Source organism: Ceratotherium simum, chromosome 35 (assembly GCF_057802395.1).
Source record: "Ceratotherium simum simum isolate JZ-2026a chromosome 35, ASM5780239v1, whole genome shotgun sequence".
Taxonomy (NCBI): domain Eukaryota; kingdom Metazoa; phylum Chordata; class Mammalia; order Perissodactyla; family Rhinocerotidae; genus Ceratotherium; species Ceratotherium simum.
This window is the reverse complement of record NC_141934.1, coordinates 64,747-89,209: the sequence shown is the minus strand read 5'-3', so window position 1 is coordinate 89,209 and position 24,463 is coordinate 64,747. Positions and strand designations below refer to the sequence as shown.

The following is a 24,463-nucleotide window of genomic DNA, read 5'->3' as shown; positions in this document are numbered from 1 at the left end:
TTTTTTTAGAAAAGGGCTATATAGCCCTTGTCTTCTTTTTTTTTTTTTTAAAGACTTTTATTTATTTTTTGCCCCCAAAGCCCCAGTAGATAGTTGTATGTCACAGCTGCACATCCTTCTAGTTGCTGTATGTGGGACTCGGCCTCAGGATGGACAGAGAAGTGGTGCCTCGATGCGCACCCGGGATCCGAACCCGGGTCGCCAGCATCGCAGCGCGCGCACTTAACCACCAAGCCACAGGGCCGGCTCAGAAAATCAAATTTCAATGGCTTCTTTTCTTTGAAGGACCAAGACGTTCTTTCACAGTTGGAATCCGGATTAGAGGATAAATCCAAGTCAATGGAAACAACTTAAGAAATGGACAGAGTAATATTTCATTCCTATATACACAGTTTTCATTGTGGCAAAAACAGAGTTACATTTTAAAAAATGAGAATTTTTTGAAATTTTATAGATATTAAAGACATTGTTTTGCTTATATTCCCTTTGGTTTACCAAATGAAACTCACTCTTTAATGAGCATTTCTAGCATTGAGTGCTAATAACAGCGGCTTTTTAAAATTCTTATTTTTCCCAGGTCAAAGACCAAGGGCAGAGGTCATCAAGAGGTCAAGTCTAATCTACCTACGGATGTGGCAGGCTTAACTATGGATGTTCAAGCCAGACATTGCCAGCAGAACCAAATCTCTTCACCCATAGGTGAGTTTTTACTAGTAATCACAGAGACTTAAGAATATCAAAGAAAATTCTTTGTTTGTTTGTTTGTTTGTTTTTGTTAGAAGGACCAGTCCTGAGCTAACATCCAATGTCAATCCCCCCCTTTTTTGCTGTGGAAGACCGGCTCTGGGTTAACATCCGTGCCCATCCTCCTCTACTTTATATGGTGAACACTGCCACAGCATGGCTTAACAAGCGGTGCATCGGTGTGCGCCTGGGATCCGAACCGGCAAACCCCAGGCCGCTGCAGCAGAGTGTGCCCGCTTAACCGCTTGCGCCACTGGGCAGGTCCTCAAAGGAAATTCTTTATTAAGAACCAAAGTTATAGATTCCTATCTTGTGTTCATTACTTTGAATTTTTGACCCAAATCATATATATTGATTGGACCATGTTCAATTCTATCATCTTTGGAAGATTCAGCCTACAGCTGAAGAGAAACAGATATGACACCAATATCTTATCCTCTCTGAAGTCCAACTGAGAGCCCCTGGAGTCAGAAGTTTTCAAGACAAGAAAAAGTCATCCTTCCGAACAGAGATAGTAGAGGCTATTCAAACATTCAACTTTAAATTGTTAACATGACTCGTTAGAATGTGATGGAGCAAGCATAATACCTTCTAAGTGTCAAGATTTTTCTCCAGAATACTGAGATGGATGACCTTGAAGGCCAGTTTCCCCATAAATGTATTTATTCAGTGATAAAATTAATTTCCCTATAAAATAATTCCCATAAAAATGTTAAAAATATATCATAGTCTCTCACTAAAAGGAAACAAAGCAAACTGAGCAGTTGAATAACAGTGTAATAAATTCCATACAAGGATCTTACTGCAGCGTTATGTATAATAGTGAAACTGGATGTAATCCCATTTCTATCAAAGAAGAAGTAAACAGATTATGGTATTCCTGTTCTTTGGAATACCTCTAAAACATCTAAAATGGTAAGTTAGAATGATGTGCACTGATAACGGGAGACGTCTATGATATATGGTTTAGGAAACAGCAAATTGCAAAACGATGTAGTTATGTAATTTATGTTAAAAAACTTTATGTGTATTTATAAATACATAGGAAATGTCCAGAAGAATAAACCCCACCCAGTTAACAACAGTTCCCTCTGAGTAGGGGAGTGAGTTTTCAGGGAAGAGGATGAAAGTGGAGGGTTTCACTTTATATAGATCTGTGTAATTTGACATTTTTAACAGTATGTATTTCTTTCATAATTAGAAAAATGAGTGATGTGGCCATTTTGTGCAGGCCAACATTATTGTGTTCACCAGTCTCTGTACTGTATGTTACTGCACAGCACGGACTGTAGGAGAAAGCCCAGGGGAGCAATGAAGACAAAGAAGACATGACACCCGCAAAAAGTCAGTGGAGTATTTCTACATAACAAACCTTCCAGGCGAGTGACGGTCAGTATCCACTGCTCCAGCTCTCGCAATAAACCTAGAAACTTCCCAGGATAAGCCGGAGGACCACGCCCAACTAGTCCACTCCCTGCCCGGGGCCTGTTTGTGCAAGGTGACTGCCATCAAGCAGATAATGGACTCAGGATGGGGTGAGAGGCGGAGTTCCAAGTGGAGATTCAAAATGTACCAAGAAATTTTGTGAAGTGAAGGAAGCTACTCGACCTCTCTGAGCCTCAGTGTCCCCCCCGTAAAATGGGGATCACAGGTCTACTTCACAGAGCTGTTGGGGAAGATACATAAAAGTGCCTGTGACAGCCAGTGTCCACATTATTAACAAAGTCGTATCCGACTTCAGAATAATCGATGAAAAGAATAATGTTAATGAGACCAAAGACGAGATGCCCAGCTTTGTAAGCAGCAGGAGAATGAGAGGAGCTCTGACTAAGCAGGGTTCTTCACAGCTCCACTGGAGAGGACGAACACGGGCTACACCTGGATAAGTCGCTGTTGTACAGTGACTCGTGTAGTGAGGGTGGGTCCCTAAAGACTCTGTGAAATACAGTTACACACAGTGGCTCCTAGGAAACAACTACAAAGCAATCAACACAGCAGATTGGACTAGGAAAGGGGCGAGTAGAGGAGGGTCAGAGCCACAAAATCTGAGGGAAGACACTGAACCACAACGAGCGCCCATCTCTGTCAACAGCTGCTGTGGTTGCGCCAGGAGATCAAACGTCTGAGACAGCCATTGTGGGGACTGCTGGGAGCACAGTGGTCACTGCAGCCACACCCCAACAGCAGTGCATCGGAGCACACACACCCCGAAACTTTCCTCTCCATTAATTCTTGTTTTAAGATGATGAATATCCTCATGTTACAATGTCTCCTTCCAACCCTTGTGATCGAATGTTGTCAGAACCCCCTGAAGAGGGCACAGGCCAGAGTAGGATGGAACTCTGGGCGCTGGGGGAGCAGCGCTGCACCTGACCACACGGACTATCACCCGGGCCTATTGAACACGAGAGAAGAACCCGAGGATGTGGTCTAATGAGAATTCCCTGTCTTGCCACATTCAGAGACACCACAGAGTTTCTCGTCCAGTCTTTACAAAAATGTTAGAGAATTCATGTGTCATTTATTCATAAAGAGGCAAATTCTTGACAAAGTGACAGGGTCCAGTTTCCATGACCAGGTTTTTCAGTTGTTTTGATAATATCCCACATTCAGGAATCGGAAATGTAACCTACTGGGATGTGTAATATAAACAAGGACTTTTTTTCATGTAGATCAACGCCCAGATTTTTGGGGAGGACATAAGTCGTGAAAGCTGCTAACCACTCCTCCACAGGTTTCAATAGAACTTTTAAGTTAATTTACCAATCTCAGGAAAAGAGAATTTGGCCATTCAAATTTTTTGTTTCTGCATTCAAGTGTACAGTACAGCCAAGAGAATGAACAGAAAAAAATTGACAAGAAGATCTTGCTTGCATTTCATCTTTTGCAAATAAGCAAGCTATTTTATGCTCTGTTCCTTTCACTATTCTAATCAATTTTTAAAGAATACGGTACATCTGACTATCCCTGGGCGTGTTTATCCGGGAATCTTGCTGGAATCCAAAGCAGAGATGTTAAAGCTGACGGATTTCAAATGCTGCCCAAGTGCTGTCTACCTTACACATCCCTCTCCCAAAGGTGGACCACCGGTCTCTTCCTGAGGGATCAGAGTCGTCACCTGTGTCTCTGAGAGACTGGCCACTCAGGCCTGAGCTGAGATTAGGTGATCAATCTAAAGGGCAAAATGCTTAAGCTATTCTCATCTTAAGGATGCTGTTTCAGAGGTCTCTGCACTGGAATGGGTTGATGATAATGGTCTACTAGATACTTTCCTGGGAATTGGCTTGTTCTCCTCTGCTCTTAGCGGATCCTGGGGAAACCAGTGATTAACCTCAAGGATGCCTCAACTTCCACATCTGCAAAAAAGGCAAGCAACAGCCAATGTTACCACCCTGGCCTGCTCTTAAGTTGTGCTTGCAAGAGGGGCCACAAGGGCGAATTTCTCCCAAAAGCTAATGAAATGTTGGCACTTTGGCTGGAGAAGGCAGAGGGCAGCAGGCAAAGTGGAAAGTTTCTGGGATGTCAAACCAGTTCCCATAAGCATTTTAGAGAAGCACCTGGCCCTGGACTAGGTAGGAGGCTGTGGAAAGACCCACAGGCATGCAGGTGGGAGGAGGAATCAAGCCACGGAGGGAGGCGGTGTGGAAGAGGGGCGAGTCTGGCTTCAACTTTGGACAAAAGCGGTTGCACGCTGCAGGCCCTCGGCTGCCCATGCAGCCGCCACACCCTCCTAACTCCCTGGTCCTTCTCGTCCCATCACATCCCTCCGGGGCTCAGTCCACGTGGAGCAGGTGCAGGACAAGTGTCTGCAGCCAATGACGGTTTTGACCTCAGCCAAGCACACACCACCCTGTTCCTCCCCCTAGGGCTAGGCACCGCCCTGTGCCCAGAGCATCCTGGGAGTTGTAGCCCTGCAGCTCTGCAGGCTGCCTGCTGGGAGCAGTTAAGAGACAAAAGCTCCCAGCATGAACAGCTAGGGGCCCCAATTCCTGCCTCGTCCCTCCGCCCCTGGGCCCCAATCCTCTGCTTCTCCACCCCACTCTCTACCCCGCCTCTTCTCTATACCACACCCACCCTCCATGCCCTGTGCACCCCCCAGAGTATGCGCAGTGAGGTTGGACTGCATCCCTTGAGGCCGGTACTCAGGTAGGGGTGGGGCTCACCAGACTGGCTGTTGCTGAGGATGCTTGCAGCCCTAGTGGAAGCACCCTGGTCAGTATTTGAAAAGTAAATTCAATATCTAAAATGGAAATACCGGGTGCCTGGGATCCTGGAATTTGCCTTTTCAAGGCCACCTGTCCTACCATCCCCTGCATCCCTCCAGGCTGCCATGATCCTCCCTCTGGACCCCGTGGTCAGGGTCGCTGCAGAGATCCTCCCTTTGGACCCCACCCACCTGAAGGGCCCATACCTTGGTCAGGCATCTTAGAAGGACTGCCCTGAGACATGTCATAAAAAGGAGAAAACATCACAGTGGGCAGCCCCAATTCCTGCATTGTACAGACAGGAAACTCAGATGCACTGGTAAGTGACCCCTAAGCCACTTCGGGTAACCACACGCATGCCCCTTGTCCGACGCTGCACACAGGCTTGTTCACTGGACTTCCTTATCCCAGTGTGGACCTCTTGGCCTCATTAACACAGGCAACAACACCAAAACTTCTCATTGCTCATTCCCACAATGTTAGGCAAGTTTGTGTAGGAAGGTAATATGCAATTTCTACTCTACTATAGGGCTGGCTCCTTGGCAACCAGTTTTAATATCCCTTTTTAAATATACCCACAGAATCACAAAATAATTAAGCAAAATTATTTGTTGCTGTTGGGGGTTATGGTGATAATTCTCTGAAGTAATTTTTCCATTTAGCTACTCTGACTCCAAATACTACAGCACCACATGCTTCTCAGACTGGTGGATGCACAGCTCCACTTCTTTGCAGAGAGGATGCACAACAGCAGAATATCCGTGGCCTGACTTTCTGGAGCATCAGTATTACTACAAGATTTAGAAGAAGCAAAGTTATGTCATTTCCAAGGTAAGGAGTTAAAAACTTAAAACTAAGATGAGGTGGGAAAGTCATATGCCATTAATAATTGTCAGTAATCTGTGCCTGAAATGTCAGACTGTCTCTGAGAAAGAACTCTGAGACTCTATTTCCCATTGTTTTCAATAGGAAAAATTAGAAAGCATAGCAAATCTATCGAAAAACCCTACCAATTTCCTAAGGCATGATATGGCACCTAGACATAAGTTACAAACATCATGTACTCCTCGTTTTGTTCCTCATTCAACCCAGTCCCAAGGGTCTTGAGTGCATGATGTGAACACTGCACTGTGCTAGGTGTCGAGGCCTTGGTGAGCATCGTCGTGGGAGTGGACCTTGCTGGAGAAAGATGACATCATAAAATCTCAAAACCATGCCAGTTACCAAATTGAGGCAAGAATGGAAAGACCCAGGGGACCACACAGGGTGAGGGCATTAATAGATACTTGGGAGTATTAAAATCCATCTGATGATGTCATGAGTGAATGTGTTTCACTTTAAAACAAAACCCTTCTGTTATTCTGAGATATTGAGTTAGGATCTTTGTGCAAATATGCAGCATTTAAAATGCTTATTGATGTATAACGTGCATACAGAAATATATGCAGAAGTCATCCATGTAAACCTCAAAGAATTATTACAAAGTGAACACACTTGTGTGACCAAGAACTAGCAGCAGCTTCACTCAGACCCGGACAATCCCTTTCTTCCTCCTTCCTCCTCAAAGGTAACCAATGTCTTACCAACGAACACTGTATATCAAGTTTGTCTTCTTATACAAGTGTTTTATTACAGAACAATTTCTGTTTTATTACAGAACAATATCTGAGGGCATTCTGCTCTGTGGATGCCAGAAAAATTTAAACAATATACAAAAAAACAAAATAGCATAGTAGGCCCATCACCCAGCTTCAACAACTACTAATCATCTGCCATTTTTATTTCATCCACACTCCATCCCATTCCCACCTCACTTTATTATACTTTTAGTCCTTTGTGTGTGTGTGGAGGTAAGATGTACTCACACTGAAAGGCACAAATCTCAATTCTATAGTTTTGGCAAATAAACATGCCCATATAACCTTCACCCCTTTAAGAATAGAATGTTTCCAACACCCCCAGAAAACTCCTTCCTGTTCATTCTCAGGCAATTTTTTCCTTCCCCTGAGGCAACCACTGTTCTGCTTTTTTCACCATAGGTTCATCTTGGCTGAAATCATCCCACGTGTGTTGTTTTCTGTCCAGCTTGCCTCCCTCTGCACGAGGTTGACGAGACTCGCCCAGCATGTGTGTGTCAGCATTTGTTACTCGGCACGGCTGAGGGCGTTCTGCTCTGTGGATGCCCCGCAGTGTGCTCATCTTCCTCCTGGGGACTTGCAGGTCATCTCTTGCGAACATTCTTGTACAAAAGCTTTTTGTATTCTGTTTGATTCCTTTATTAGCATTTAAGTGACACGCCTTTTGCACTTTTTAGTGGTTGTTCCAGATTACAATATGCATCTTTAACATATCACAGCCTACCTAGACTTAATAGTCACCAATTTAATCAATGTAAAATATGGAAGCCTTGCTTCAGAACAGTTCCACTTACTGTCTGAACTTTGTGCTATTGTTTTCATAAATTTTACATCTACCCATGTTATAAATCCCACAATACAGTGTTATAATTTTTGCTTTAAATAGTCATAAGTCTTTTAAATAAATTAAGAGAAAAAAGTGAAGTATTTGGAGGTAGATGCTTTGAGGTTCTGCAAATGTACTGTTTCTTCTTTAAGTTTCACCCACAGTTTTTGCATTCATCAGTCAGTCTTGCCTACAGTAATTATTACTGTGGTGTTCTAGTGGCAATTTTCTATTTCATGCTGTCCAGCTGCGGTTATTATTTGGAATTCTGTGAGGAAGATTCCCCTCCTCCCTCTCCCTTCCTTCTTCCTTTCTTTCTCTCTTTCTTTCATTCTTTTTCCCCCCTTTTTTTCTTTCTTTCTTCCTTTCTTATTTAATCTTTTTTATATCAGTATAGACTCATGGATATTTATTTTATTCTCTGGGTAATAATCCAGTGCTACCATTATTTATTTTGTTGCTCTCAGTTTTCCAACTTGAGCCATTGGGAAGTATTTCAGATTGATTGCTTTTGACACATCTCATTATCTGTATTTTTTTTTTAAAGCACTTTCAGACTTCCCAGAACTACAAGATGCTCCAGGCTCATCTTGTATTTTCCATCTCCAGCCCTAGAAGTACCCATTTCTCCAAGAAAACCTGATTATTTTTATTGGGGAATGATATTTAGAAACCAAGATCTGGGAGCCAGGTGTGCTCATTGATACTAGGGTGTCGCTGCTTCTAGACCCTCTCAGCAGAGCTTGGAAATGTATGTATGAATATAAACTCAGGTATACACATCTATCAATTGATCTATCAGTCTATCTATCAATCCGTCTATCTGGATAGATATATTAAAAGAGACATGGATTCATACTGATAATTCCAACTCCAATCCAGCACCACAGAGTTTATTCTAGCATTCTCCTTTTGCTTATTTGTAACTTCTTTCACCAACAGTGAGAAACTTAACTCCAGTTAGCTACAATATATTTACTAATGTGTCAACTACTTTCAGAATTGCTAATCCATACCCTTATGAAAAACAAATTTACCACCTAGAGTACAGTGTTTGTGTCGAGTACATTAGTTTTACAGTATCCCGTCAAAACATTGTCTTCCAAAGTTACTCAGGTCAGGACCTTTCATCTCCACACCTTCAGTGTGGTTATGTCACATGCTTATAATACAGTGAGATTCATTTGTCACTTCATTCCATCTGAGTTCCCTAGCATCCTGATTGATTTTTAAAATTTGCAGAGTAAAATTCACTCTTTGTGGTGTACAGTTCTATGGGTTTTGACAACTTTATGGTCGTATATCCACCCCCACAGTACCATACAGAGCTGTTTTATTCACCCCCAAATTTCTCTCATGCTGTCACTTTGTAGTCAACCCCTTCCCCCACTCCATCCCTTGGCAACCACTGATCATTTTCCATCCCTGTATTTCTGCCTTTGCTAGAATGTCATATAAATGGAATCATATACTATATAGCCTTTTGAATCTGGCTTCCTTCCCTTAGAGAAATGCATCCAAGATTCATCCATGTTGTTGTGTGAATCAAGAGTTTATCCTTTTTATTGCCAAGTAGTATTCTAATGTACCAATGCACCAGAGCTTCTTTCTCCATTCACCTGATGAAGGACATTTAGTTTGTTTCCAGCTTTGGCAATTATGAATAAAATGGCTATGAAGATTCACACAAGGATTTTTCCTTAAACATTAGTTTTCAATTTGTTTCAGTAAATACCTAGGAGTGGGATATCTGAGTCATATAATAAGTATATGTTTAACTTTATAAGAACCTGCTAAACTGTTTTCTGAATGCAACTATCATGTTGCATTCCCAGTTCTAGTTGCTCCTAGTCCTCACCAGCACTTTGTAGTTGCAATTTTATTGGTATTTGCAATTTTATTTTTTATTTTAGCCATCTAATTGGTGTGTGGTATCTTATTGTGGCTTCTGCTTCCTTTATGAAAGTGAGTTCTGCTAAATATAGAATCCTGTGTTGACTTTTGGGTTTTCTTTCTGTACTTGAAAGATGTGATTTTGTTGTTGATTTGTGTATTTTTTTTTGATAATATATCATCCATCATTCACATTATTTCTCCTTCTATGTAATGTTTTCCCCTGTATGTATGTATTTTCCTGAATTCTTTCAAGATTTTCTTTTTATCTTTGGATTTTAACAGCTTGACTATCATGTGCCGAGGTATGGTTTTATTTTGTATTTTATTTTGTGGGTTTGTTGACTTTCTTAGATCTAAAATTTTAGATTTTCCACCAAATTTTGGAAGTTTTATGTTATTACTTATTGATTTGCCTTTCTGTCTCATTTAATTTTTCTGTCATTCCTCTCTCTGCTGGGGACTCAATCATCTCACAGGTTGTAAGGCTCTCTTCATTTTCCTTCAAAAATTTTACATTCTTTTCTTCAGACTGGATAATTTCTATTGCTCTGTCTTCATGTTTCTTCTACTGTTTCTAATCTACTGGTAAACTCAAAAGTACTTTTTTTAAATTTCATCTTCCTATTTGGTTCGTTTTTATAATTCCCATTTCTCTGCTGAGTTTCCACATCTGTTCATTCATTATGAGAATATTTTTCTTTACCACCATTATCATCTTTATAAAAGCTAATTTCTTATCCTTGTCTGCTAATTGCAACAACTTGGGGATAGTTTCTACTGCCTGCTTTTGGTCATATATGGATTACATTTTCCTATTTCTTCAAATCTCATGCTTTTTTAAATTGTGTACTGGAAGTCATGTATGATAGTTATAGAGACTTTGGATTCTATTGTATTCCTCTGAAGAGTGTTGTTATTTTTCTAGCAGGGAGTTAACTTGGCCGGACTGAAACTCCAATCCTATCTCCTTTACAGTGGGCATAGCTGAACTCCTCAATCAGATCTTTCATCTTCCAACTGCTGTTTTTACAATAGTCCCTCTGGGGCCTACCCTGCATGTGTGTTGTTCAAAGATCTGCCAATTTGGTGTGTGTGTGGGGGAGACTTTCATACATATTTTGAGATTTTCCTCTTAGTGGCTCCCTCCCTTCTAGAATTTCTCCCCTAACTTTCCAGCTACTCTGCCAGCCCCAAAATACATCCTTTAACATTACAAGTAAGACTGTAGTTTCTCCCCTGTCTGGGCCAAGTACAGATTTTGGAATGCTTTGAGGCAAAAGCCTCAAGCTTGCAAATATCTCCTGGTGCAATTCCCATCATTCAAGGGAAGACTCCCTCTCAGTTCTGCTTGCTTTGGAAGAGATTTATACATACACACATATACACATTTATTGTATGTGTATTACATATAGATACATGATTCTATGTAAATATATATATAAAAATATATATACTATATATATACAATATATATATACAATAAATATATAAAATATTTTATGCAGATTTTATCATTGTTATCTGTGAGAGTGTTAGTTCAACAAGCTACTCCACCATTACTGGAAGCCAGACCTCGGTTTTGTTTCTTTTTTGGATTTTATATAAATGGAATTATACAATACATAGCCTTTTGAATATAATCTCTTTTATGCAGCATTATGGTTGTGATATTCATCCATGCTATTGCATGTAGCTAGTGTTTGTTCATTTGTTGAAAATAATTATTTAATGGTCATAAAATATGCATAACATAAAATTGACCATTTTAACCATTTTTATGTGTACAGTTCAGTGATATTCAGTACATTCACATTATTGTGTAGCCATAACTTCCAACCATCCACAGAACTATTTTCACCTTGCACTGAAACTCTGTGCCCATTAAGCAACAACTCCCTGTTATCCCTCCCTCTTGCCCCTGGGAACCACCATTGTCCTCTCTATTCCTATGAATTTGACTTCTCTAAGTACCTTATATGAGTGGAATCATACAGTATTTTTCCTTTTGTGGCTGGCTTTATTTCACTTAGAATAAAGTCTTCAAGGTTCATCCATGTCATAGCATACGTCAGAATTCCTTCCTTTTTTTTTTTTTGGTGAGGACTATCGGCCCTGAGTTAACATCTGCCAATCCTCCTCTTTTTGCTGAGGAAGACTGGCCATGGGCTAACATCCATGTCCATCTTCCTCCACTTTATATGGGACACCGCCACAGCATGGCTTGCCAAGCGGTGCGTCAGTGCACGTCCATTATCCGAACCGGTGAACCCCTGGCCACCGCAGCAAAGCGCACACACTTAACCGCTTGCACAACTGGGCTGGACCCAGAATTCCTTCCTTTTTAAGGGTCATTGGTATTCCATTATGTTATAAACCACATTTTTCTTTTTTTTGTCAATTCATCTATTGTTGGACACCTGGCTTACTTCAAGCTTCTGGTTATTTTGAGTAATGCTGTTAAGAACACGGGTGTACATATGTCTTTATACCTCTGCATTCACTTCTTTTGGATGTATACCCATAAATGGTGTTCCGAGATTGATTTTTTCACATGTGGGAGGGTTCCCCACACCTCCAACAAGAAATTCTTGGAATGCGAGCTGGTCGTCAGATAATTCAACTCAATTTGATGCTGTCAACCCAGAGATACATCCGATTCCACAGGTTGAGGGCTCAGTCCTATAAGACTGCACACCCACCCAACCTCACTTCAACTTCATATGCTAGTTAGAAGCCCAGGCTGTTTCCTGTACTTCTGACTGACTGGCTGTAAACCAGAGGTTCCCACAACCTCCTCCTTGGGTTTGATTAATTTGCTAGAGTGGCTCACAAAACTCAGAGAAACATTTACTAGATCACTAGTTTATTATACAAGGATATAACTCAAGAACATCCTGATGGAAGTGGTGCATAGGGAAAGGTATGTGAGACGGGGCACAGAGCTTCCATGCACTCTCCAGATGCACCACTCTCCAGGCACTCCTTGTCATGGCCAACCTGGAAGTTCTCTGAACCTCCTTCTATTGGGATTTTTATGGAGGTTCCCTCACATAGGCATGATCAATTATTAACTCAGTTTCCAGCCCCTCTCCCTTCTCTGGAGGATAAAGAGGAGGGCGAAAAATTCCAAGCTTCTAATGAGGGCTTGGTCTTTCTGGTCACCAGCCCCCATCCAGGAGCCCACCCAGAGTTGCCTCAATAGAACAAGATTCTCCTAGTGTTCTTATCACTTAGGAAATTACAAGGGTTTTAGGAGCTCTGTGTCAGGGATGGGGTCAAAGACAAATATTAGAGCAAGAGATGTTCCTAGTGTTCTTATCGTTGAGGAAAGTACAAGGGCTTCAATAACTCTGTGCCAGGAATTGGAGGCAGACACCAATAAATATATTTTCTATTATTTCAGAACCCATAAGTGGAAATTCTAGATCATATGGTAATTCTATTTTTAATTTTTGAAGGAACTGCCATACTGTTTTCCAGTTTTATATTCTCACCATCAAAGTATAAGGGTTCCAATTTCTCAACATCCTTGCCAACACATGTTATTTTCTTATTTTGTGATAGTAACTATCCTAATGGGTGTGAAGAGGTATCTCATTGTGGTTTTATTTTGCATTTTCCTGATACTTTGTGATGTTGAGCATCTTTTCATGTGTTTATTGGCCATTTTATATCTTCTTTGGAGAAATGTGTATTCAAGTCCTTTGTGCATTTTTAAATTGGGTTTTTTTTTATTGTTGAGTTGTAGGAGTTCTTTATATATTCTAGTTATTAATCCCTTATCAGATATGTGATTTGCAAATATTTTCAGCCATTCTGTGTGTTGCCTTTTTACTCTGTTGATTTTATCTTGTGATACAGAAAACCTTTGCATTTTAATGAAGTCCAATTTGTTATTTTTTTTTTGTTGCTTATGTCTTTGGTGTCATATTAAAGAAATCATTGTTGGCAATGGCATTTGGACCCAATGACATGCAGCTTTTTCCCTGTGTTTTCTTCTAAGGATTTTATAGCTTCAACTCTAACATTTATATCTTTGATCCATTTGGAGTTAGTTTTCATATATCCTGTGAGGTAAGGGTCCAACCTCATTCTTTTGCATGTGGGTATCCAGTTTTCCCAGCACCATTTGTTGAAAAACTTATCCTTTCTCCAATGAATAGTCTTTGCACTCTTGTCAAAAATCATTTGACCGTATATGTAAAGGTTTATTTCAGGGCTCTGTATACTACTTCGTTAGTATATTGTGTTTATTTATGCCAGTACCACACTGTTTTGATTACTTTGTAGTAAGTTTTGAAATCAGAAAGTGCGAGTTCTCCAACTTTGTTCTTCTTTTTCTAGATTGTTTTGGCTATTCAGGGTCCCTTGAGAGTCCATATGAATTTTAGGATAGATTTTTCTATTTTTGTAAAAAACATCAATGGAGTTTTTATCTCCTTGTGTAAGTTGATTCTTAAGTGTTTTACTCTTTCTGATGCTATTGTAAATAAAAATGTAAAGTTTGTAAATTTCTTTTTCAGATTACTTATTATTAATGTATAGAAGAACAACTAATTTTTTCATGTTGATTTTGTGTTCCACTACTCTGCAGAATTTATTAGTTCTAACAGTTTGTTTTGTGGAATTTTTAGGGGTATCAACGTATAAGATATTATTTGTAAACAAATATAATATTACTTCTTCCTTTCCAATTTGGATGATATTTCTTTCTTTGTCTTGCTTAATTGTTTTGGCTAGAACTTCTAATACCATGTAGAATAGAAGTGGTGAAAGTGGGTATTCTTGCCTTGTTCCTGATCTTAGAGAAAAAGCTTTCAGTCTTTCGCCCATGAGTTCGATGTTCTCTGTGGATTTCTATATATGGCTTTTATTATGTTGAAGTAGCTTCATTTTTCTCTGAGGGTTTTTTAGTGTTTTTAACATGAAAGCATGTTTACTTTTGTCAAAGACTTTTTCTGCATCCATCAAGATGATCAGGTGTTTTTTTCCTTCATTCTGTTAATGTGGTTTATTACATTGATTCATTTTCATATATTGAAACATCCTTGCATTCCAGGAATAAATCTCACATAAAAACGATGTATAATCCTTTCAATATGCTGCTGAATTTGGTTTGTTAATGTTTTATTGAGGATTTTTGTATCACTATTCATCAAAGATATTGACATGTAGTTTTCTTTTCTCTTAGTGTCTTTGGCTTTGATATCAGGGTAGTGCTAACACCCTAGGGTGACTTTAGAAGCATTCTCTCTTCTTTGACTTTTTGGAATAGTTTGAAAAGGATTGGTGTTAGTTAATTAAAAGAAAGTCTTTGGGCCCAGGAATAAATTCAACATAAAGTAATACAAATAATATTTTTTTAATGTGAAAAATTTTTTTCCTAAAAAAAATTAAAAATTAAGCAAGTACATCACTTATCACTTTATTTCTAAAAAGATTTTTTAACCTAATAGTAACATAAACAAATAGTAACATAAACAAATTGTTAGAATTAAAATGACTCAAGTGTTAATTTTCTTCATTGCAAATTTTCTGACAGAAGTATATGATGCCATCATGCATGACACCTTTTATGAAAAAATGGTCATTTTTTGTAGTTTTGAGAACATTATGAATTTTCCCAGTGGCCTCTGACAATACTCTGATATGCAAAATTATCTTTTCAACATGTCATAGCATCATCCTTACCAAATTAGCAAACTCTGTCAGGTGCTAATTAATCAACTACTTTTCATATGATTCAAGTTCTCTACCATCAACTTCCCTAACCATCAGGAAATTCTACAACTTCTGCAAGATTAACAATTTCAGCTTACACTGTATTTGTCTCATATTGTTTAAAACATCCAAAAATCATTGATAAACTAACCTTGCCCAAACTAAAGCATGGTGAATTATAAAAGATGGTCTCTGTTAAGTGGGGAGGGATTTCAGGTTGAACTTAATTTTATAAGTGGTCATTTTATGACAGCGTATTGTTCTATGTATTTCATTTTTTTAAAAAGAGTGATAGTTGAGGCCACTTAGATAATCAAAAGTTGAGAAAATAAGGAACTGATATACTCTGTAAGCTTCAAATGTTTTCAAGCATAAGATACAATAAGAACTAAAACTAACAAAATGGCAGAGGAAATAGAGATAAGAGGATGAAATTGCAAAACTGAATCTATGATAATATCACAATGGCTAGTGTTGGGGTGCCAAGAAGGTGGTGAAGTCAAAGAATTCATAAAGATGATAATAGACTGCAAAGAAAAAGACTGAAATTTTTATAGAGAGAGTTTTTACGACGATATTACAGATAGAGAACAGGGAAGAGAAGTTCGATTAAGAGACAATCTGCTTCTTAAATTACTTCCACTGTAGAGAAAAAAAATCAATTTGCTGAAATGTTTGTTCCCCTCTATGACCCTATCTTTATCTGCAAAATCTCAGCCCTGGATCAATGTCACAATCCTCCTTTTCCATACTTGGGGAACAGAGCAATTAAGCTCATCTGAAACCTCAACTGCCCAGCCTGTGAAATAAGGCCGGCCATCCATTCTCACAGAGGAGCCAACTGGGGGTAGGATTTTTGGGTCTGAATTCAGCTAAACATCATCAAGAATTGTATCTGGTCTTCCTTATTCAGGGACATCAGTGAAGGGCTGGTTGGCTTTCAGAGAACAGCAATTCACAGTCAGCTGAGACATTTTCTGTTGAGGTCTCTAGAGAAGGCTGCAGGGCTTGTCAGTAAGAGTTGATTTCTATACGGGTTATATTTTTTTATTTATTCAGAGATTAATAAAGAAATTTACATGGTAAGTATTACTTGTTATCAAGAAAAAAGGTTGTCTATTCTCTGGTCAATCAAGCAAAATCCTCCTCTCAGGGCCTACCCATGGACAAAGTCCAGATTTAATCTCCAAGAGTCTGCCAGGCACTCTGTGGTCCGTGGGAAGCCCTCAAGTTGGCAGCCTCTTCCCTTGTGTCCTGTGCTGGTGTTTAATCTTCCATCTCTTCAGGGTGTAACTAGACAGAGGCCTATCAGATCCTCAAGGGACTTGACATTGGAGAAATGTACTTTTCATTATCTTTAGATTTCTACACTTTTCAAAAAGACTCTCAGCATTTCCAGTAATTGTGCAGCAGTTTACCCAACACTAAGGTTCTCACTATTGAAAATTAAAATAAATAAATTTTGAAAAGGAAAAAAGTGATCTTTGCAATTTTGTACAGAATCTATATAATGGGTGCATCCTTATAAATGGAGGAAAGATAACAAATTTAACTATTTTGGTTAGTTACCACAGTAAGTAATATACTTTATATATTACCAATTTTGAGATTATTTGTATTTAAAAATACTGCTTCAAACCCCTAAATCATTGTAAGTGGTAGAGTCTGCCATCTGCTTTGGCTGAGCAATTATATACAATAAATCAGCCAAAATTCTTCCATTCCTGTATAATCTTATATGTGGGTGGTAATGGTTAGTTCTTATAGATTGTTTGAACATGTGCATATCACAAAACACAAGCGGCCATTAAAAATTAAAATATTCACCAAATACAAGATTAACTGATTCCCAGAAAAAGAAAATATTACTGTAACATTAAGGCTAAAACTGTCAAAAAGGAAGCCAAGATACACTCAAGCAAAGCTTTTGCCGAAAAGTTAATTAGCTCATCTTTGAAACTTTATCATGTTTATTATGTAAGCAAGATACTTTCAGAGCCTAGAATATAGAAAGTCATTATTGGAAAGTCAACATTGTGATCATTTATTTTGTAAATGTTAATGTGAGAGATGTAATTCATTTTCTGCTATATTAGGATTTTCAAGTTCCACTAAATCTAAGGTCACGTTACTGGAAAGTTGGGATACCTCTAGACATCTGAAAAATATGAGTCCTACACAGAAGCAGATAAATTCTCTATTCATCAGGTTCTAAATTCTAAAACATTCTAAGGTTTTGGAACAAACCAAAGGCATTCCAAATTTACAGTAAGTCTGTATGTGCCATACACGATCCTATAGGAAGAGAAATCCAGATTTTATTTGTTTTTTTTAATTTTATTTTTTTATTCATTTTTCCCCCAAAGCCCAAGTAGATAGTTGTATGTCATAGCTGCACATCCTTCTAGTTGCTGCATGTGGGACACAGCCTCAGTATGGCCAGACAAGCGGTGTGTCGGTGCGCGCCTGGGATCAGAACTTGGGCCGCCAGCAGCAGAACGCGTGCACTTAACTGCTAAGACACGGGGCCGGCCCAAGAAATCCAGATCTTAAATAGAGGAGCTTGTGCACAAAAATCAAGTACGTATTCAAGTCTGAAAGGGAATTTCAAGAAGGAAGGGACTCTCAGAACATGTGGTAAGTGGTAAATAACTTACCAAGGCCTCTCTGAAGGAGAACATGTTGTGAACAAAAGAGCTTCACAGGCAGAGAGCTAAAATGGCATCTTTGGCACCGTTAAAATGAAACAGACGCTGAACTACTTTTTCCTAAACCTTAAAATGCGTCTTATCCTCCAAACAAATACCACCTCCCTGCCTTGCAGCTTACCTGGGCATGGTGACGTCTTGGAATCATGTCTTTAATTCCCTGGCTCTTAAACTTGATGGGCACCAGAAGCACCAGGAGGCCTTGTTGAAACCCAGATTGCCAGGCCCCACCCCAGAGTTTCCAGTTCTGCAGGTCTGCAGCAGCACCTGAGAATTTGCATCTCTACCCAGTTCCCAGGTGATGCTGATGCTGCTGGTCCAGGGACCCCACTTTGAGAACCACAGCCTAACTTACACCCTATATATGGTTACCAAATCCATTATTTCATCCTTTGGCTGCTACTTTTCCTTTATCACATCAGCACCTTAGCTCTGAATCTCCTCACCTAGCAATGGGAATACTTGGAGAGTCTCACAGCTGGTTCTCCTTTCCGGCTCAGTTCTCCCTCTTCCTCTCAATGCTACATTCTCTTGCCAGGTAATTGTTCCTTAAACATCAGTTCATCATAGTTCTTCCTTGCTCAAAAACTCATGGCTAGGGGCCAGCCCCATGACATAGCAGTTAAGTGCTCACACTGTGCTGCTGGCAGCCCAGGTTCAGATCCCAGGCGCGCACCAATGCTCCGCTTGTCAGGCCATGCTGTGGCGGCGTCCCATATAAAATGGAGGAAGATAGGCACAGATGTTAACCCAGGGCCAGTCTTCCTCAGCAAAAAGAGGAGAATTGGCTATAGATGTTAGTTCAGGGCTGATCTTCCTCACCAAAGAAAAAAAAAATTCATGGCTCTTATGGTGAGCACAAGACATTTTAAATTCTCTACTTGGCTCATAAGGTCTTTAATAGCCTTACTTTAATAGTAAAATGTGGACACCTGTTCCCTACCGTATCTACTATAAAGGAGTATGTGAGGATTACATAAGATACAGTCAGTTCTCATTATGCACAGTGTGACATTCTATAAATTCACTGTGAACACTGAATCAGTGAATATGACCCACTGCTCCTACGGGAAATGCAGGGTTAGGTTCCTGCAAGCCTTAGTCACATTTTCTTCAACTGATCAATACATAACCTTGTTTTCTGTGTTTCTCTTTAAAGTCACCTTATTTAATATATATTGTTGATATATTAACATTGAACTCACACCAACAGCACTGTAACTCGTGACTGAAAGAAGCTTGTCTAACACACATACTTTCTCTGTAAAGGCACGTCACAGCCTCTTGCCCTGAGGAACACCAGGCAGCATTGCAGCACTACACATGGGGGACATATTAAACAGCAAAGTCACCAACACAACGCACAAAAAGATAAGAAATGGGGCACTAAATAGACTGCAAGAAGGACACTTGTTTACAGTATGGGCTGAAACAAGAGGGCAGAGCGTCACCTTGTTCCCCTCAGCTGGGAACATGCACGTCGAGTGAATCAAATTTTTCAACACATTGTGCATATCTGCAAATGGACATGAAAGCCCTGAGAGTGTTGATTTGGGGGCTGCCAGTTCATTTTAGCTAGTGGGCAAGTGTGCAAACACGGAATCCACAAATAATGAGGATCAACTATATTATGAAAGCATCTTTTCAAAACCAGAGTATTGCTCAGAAATAAGAGCAATAATGATAACATAACAGCTAACATTTAAGTGCCTACTATGTGCCAGGAGCTCTTCTAAGCACTTTATATTAGTTAATGCATTTCAATCTCACTAAAACCCTATGAGACAGGAGTTATCAGTAGCCCCATTTTATAGATGAGGAAACTAAGGCTCAGAGAGTAAATATTTTGCACAGATTCCCCAGTTAAAAGTGGAATAACTGGGATTGGTGCCCAGACAAACTGGTCCAAAGCCCACAGCCTCAACTACTATGGTAGGAATGTGAGCGAATTTTCTACCACTCCCCAAAAAGCCCCTTCTGGGGCCGGCCCCGTGGCGTAGCGGTCAAGTGCGTGGGCTCCGCTGCTGGCGGCCCGGGTTCAGATCCTGGGCGCGCACCGACGCACCGCTTCTCCGGCCATGCTGAGGCCGCGTCCCACATACAGCAACTAGAAGGATGTGCAGCTATGACGTACAACTATCTACTGGGGCTTTGGGGGAAAAATAAATAAAAAATTAAAAAAAAAAAAAAAAGCCCCTTCTGCTCCACCAAGTGTGGTCTCCCACATACTTATTCACTCATCAAACATTTTCTGAGTGCCCCAAATGTGTCAGGTGCTGTGTTTAGATACTGGAGGGACAAATAGAATGTCAATGCAAATAATCTATAACCAATATATAAATCAAAATTGGGTTGAGTTTATTATGAGCCAACCTTTGAGAACCATATAGCCCGGAGGAGTCCTTTCATGAAGAATGGGAGCACTCCAAAGAAGTGGGGTGTACAGAGTGCTTATATACCATCAAAGAGCGTGTACCACATGTGATTGCAATGTCCCTTTTACAATAGCCATGACATTGACTTGTTGGCACGTTGATTGATGGACACAGTGGGTATCAGGTCTGCTGTCTCCATGGGCGTGGCTGTTGTCTCAAGTTGGGTGGTCACAAGATGAGCACAGCAATCAAATCCTAGCCTAGGGAGAAATGCTTATCCTTAAGGAAATGCCAATGTGGGGGAAGTTGCATTTACATCTTAAGGGCATTGTTCTTGTCTTTGGGACATGTTAATTGCTTAAAGTGGGTATATAATGGATGAACAGAGGCTACAGGCCCCTTTTGGAAAAAAAAAAATGGTCAAGCCCAAATAGTTTTACACCAAATTGTTTTCTCATGTGCTCCCATATATCCTATCACTGGCCATTTATTTATCATTTTCCCCCTTTTGATGTATAATCTTTCAATAGAAAGCATTGATGACCAAAATATTGTCCCTCAGAGCCAGGGTGGTTCCTGCATGCCCTGGGTCTATCATGTCCCTCAGTGCCAGGCTTTTATCTCGTCTATTTGCCCAGTTGTTCACGTTGGGTGGAATTAGTTGGATATTGTGGACAAGCAAAGAGGTATATATATATATATATATATATATATATATATATATATATATATATATATATATAAACAGAGGAAGCATTTCATGGGTTTTGGATTAATTTTAGGTTGTTGCACAAACATTGTATATGCACTTTTTTTAATATTTTTTATATTTTATATTATATTTATTTTTATTTTATATTAAAAAATATATATTTTTAAATATATATAGCCCCTTATGTTACATTGTGCACAATTATAGAACAAGTACGGTAACAATGATAATAATTAAACATTTTTTTATAAGAATGGGGATTCTTTTTATTTTTATTTATTTTTTTCCCCCAAAGCCCCAGTAGATGATTATACGTCACAGCTGCACATCCTTCTAGTTGCTGTATGTGGGACGCGGCCTCAGCATGGCCGGAGAAGCAGTGCGTCGGTGCCCACCTGGGATCTGAACCCGGGCCGCCAGCAGCAGAGCACACACACTTAACCGCTAAGCCATGGGGCCAGCCCGTAATTAAACATTTTTTAAAAAGATTAGTTTAAAATGAGTTTTTAGGCATAGTCCTTATCAGAAAAGGAAATTTGTCCAGGGTTATAAGATTGATTGGCCATCTCAAGTCACTGAGCCACCATTACTCTAGTTTGCATGCCAGTCTTACAACACTAAGTAAAGAAAACAATAATCAGTTTGAATATTATGATTAGTACAAGAATTCCAAGAAGTAATAGAAATAGGAATTGCAATCCAGATCGAAAAAGGGAACCAATACCAGGAGGGAGCCAACCAAACAAATCAAGGCTGGGTATAGGATCGCTTAAAGCATTCACCTGTTTTTTCATGTGCTTTAGTAGAGATGACACATTGGAAGACTCGTCAGGCATAAACATACAGCATTCAGTTTGAATGATCGCACGTGTACCACCTTGGGTTGCTGTAAGAATATCTAAGGCCATTCTATTTTGAAGGACAGCTTTTCTCATTAAAGACATTTCAGTATTTAAGAAAGCTATTCTTGCCTGACTATCGTTAAGGGCTTGTTGAGTAAATTTTGTCAGAGCCTCTATATGTGATATGACGTCTTCCAGCCCCAAGGAAGGAGCAAATATAGCTGCTAGGTGGTCATACCAGTGGAACACTGAATGAGCCCATCTGGCCTTAAGGAAAGGCAGATTGGCCACAGATATTAGCTCTGGTCGAATCTTTCCCTGTATCCAAGAGAAGCCAAGAGTGCAGCGCCCTAGCCATCCTGGTGGCAGCCAAGGCTAGAGATTTGTTCCACATAACCATTGAGTTCCATTAGGAGCCATCCAATAGACGCCTGGTCTTCGAGACCAGTCTGTTCCAAACCAATCACTTTTTTTATGTATAATAGTATTCTGACATTACTCGGGGGATATCCAGCCCATCTTTAGAGTGTAATTTGGTAGATTTTGTTTGGAATGATTTCTCTGTTCCCAACATAAAGGTGCTGGTATGTTTAAAGATCCATGGCTAGGAGTAAGCCAAACATACCCATCCAAATTTGTGTGAAACCTTCCATAGTTTTTACTGTAATGTCTGGTTTCTTTTGTTTATCTGCAATTTGTTCGGATAATTGGATGGTTTGAGTAACAGAAAAAGAATAACCGTGTCCTGTATTATTAATAGTATGGGCTATTGACCATGTTTCAGGATCATAATTAGTAATATCAGATGAACTGTGAACATTAGAACTAGATCTTTCTATCACAATAAATTGCTTTAGAGCTTTCCAATCTGTGCCTCGAAAGGGAAAGACCCACCAAGGCAACCCAGAGGTGTTAGAAAGCGGAAGTTGGCCACATAGCCAACAATTGGACTGATTTTTGTGTGTAGCAAAGAAATGTGCCCATTGCAGAAAAACATTGCCATCAGAGGTCCATTCAGATGTAGACTGGAAAAACAAAGCATTAGGGAAACCTTGAATGGCATTTTTTTTTTTGTAATCAACAAAAGGTTTTGTAATTAGGTTCTGATCTATCTTATAAAGTTGAAGGGTAAAGCATTGGTGTAGGAAAATGGTAAGGCAATCTAGAAATTGATTATTTTAGCAATTACATAAAGCTTAAACACTACAAGGGTTTAAATGAGGAGATATAAGGTTAGGAATACGGGCCTGGTCCAGAGTCTCGGGACAGCTGTCTACAACAGATGTCATCTTCTTCTCATCATGGTTTGGAGATATTCGTCTTGGTCAGTCGAAGTTGGGTGTCAGAGACTGGAGTTGAAGTCCATTCAGGTGGAGAAGACTATGTTAAATGAGAAATGTGAATCCATGAGTCTACGCCTTTTAATTTTGCAGCACATGGATTGGTTAAAAGCACCTGACATGGTCCTTTCCAACGGGGCTGCAAAGAGTCCTTTATCAGGTGTCTTTTCCAATAAAGAAAATCTCCAGGTTGTAATCCATGATCCTTAAGGTCTTCGTCTCCCGGGAGCTTACTGTGAAAAGAATTAGCTACCAGTTTCTCATTTCTTTTAAGACCCTCAATGAGACCTTGACAATAATGTAAAATATCTCCTTTAAGTAAAGTTGGTTCATACATTTCTTCATCTAATTGCATAGGTCGTCCAGTTATTATTTCGAAAGGAGACAGTCGATATTTACCAAATGATGTAGATCTAAGACTGAGGAGCACTAACGGAAGACCTTTTGGCCATGAGAGATTAAATGCTTCTGAAAGCTTTGCCAATTGAAGTTTGATCGTGCTATTAGTTCTTTCCACCAATCCTGAGGATTGGGGATGGTAAACGCAGTGGAAATGCTGCATTATTGGCCAAATATTACAAATAGATTTAATTATTTGTCCAGTGAAATGAGTTCCCTTGTCACTATGTAACTCGGTAGGAATTCCCCAAGCAGGAATTATTCTCTCTAATAGTAATTTACCTACTGTAAGAGCCGTTGTTCTTCTGCAAGGAAGGGCCTCAACCCAATGTGAGAACATACAGATCATTACCAAGATGTATTTATATCCTTGAGGTGGTGGCATTTAGACAAAGTCCAATTGCCATACCTCAAAGGGTCCCTTAGGAAGGGGAAAGTGACCTTGTGACCCATGAAGTGGTTTCCCTGGATTCTACTTTGGGCATATAACACAACGAGTATAAGTTTTATGGGCCACTGTGGGAGAAAGTTTCCAAAAGTATTGTTTTCCCCATAAAATCATCTTTTCAGGTGCCCAGTGGGTTAGTTGGTGTGTATGCTGGAGCAGGGGCAATTGTGCTCCAACAAGTATCATGGGTTTCCTATTGGGCCCAAACCACATCTGTGAGGGGGGTCTAAAATTCCCCCTTTTGACCGCCATATCTGTTTTTCTTCTTCCGTGGCCGCTTCTTGGGCCTGTAGAAGGAAGTCTTTTACTGGGTTAGCAGAGTTACTAGGAAGCAGCAGGCATTCTCGAGGCTGGGTAGGGCGAGCCTTCAAGGCTGCTTGTTTAGCAGCTGCATCAGCAAGCCTGTTTCCTTTAGCTTCCAAAGTATCAGATTTGGAATGCCCTAGTATTTTAATAATCGCTAGTTGTCTCGGCAGCTGTATAGAATGTAATAATTCTGCAACCTGTTTCTCCGTCTTTATAGGCTGATCTGAAGAGGTTAAAAACCCTCGTTGTTTCCACAGCATTCCAAAGTCATGTGCTACTCCGAAAGCATAACGGCTGTCAGTGT

General features: G+C 39.9%; 1 protein-coding gene across 32 annotated transcripts in view; it reads left to right on the top strand.

Moving 5' to 3' along the window:
• The window catches only part of LOC147912384 (ral guanine nucleotide dissociation stimulator-like), a 63,916-nt gene that overhangs the window by 23,805 nt on the left and 15,648 nt on the right, over nucleotides 1-24,463 (top strand). For 4 of the 32 annotated variants that reach the window (XM_087423635.1, XM_087423636.1, XM_087423654.1 and 1 more), the window contains 2 exons: nucleotides 5,612-5,780; nucleotides 6,989-11,633. In XM_087423635.1, the coding sequence (XP_087279761.1) occupies nucleotides 5,612-5,780; nucleotides 6,989-7,238 (419 nt within the window). In that variant the 3' untranslated portion in view covers nucleotides 7,239-11,633. The other 28 variants (XM_087423643.1, XM_087423641.1, XM_087423638.1 and 25 more) reach the window with 24 other exon arrangements.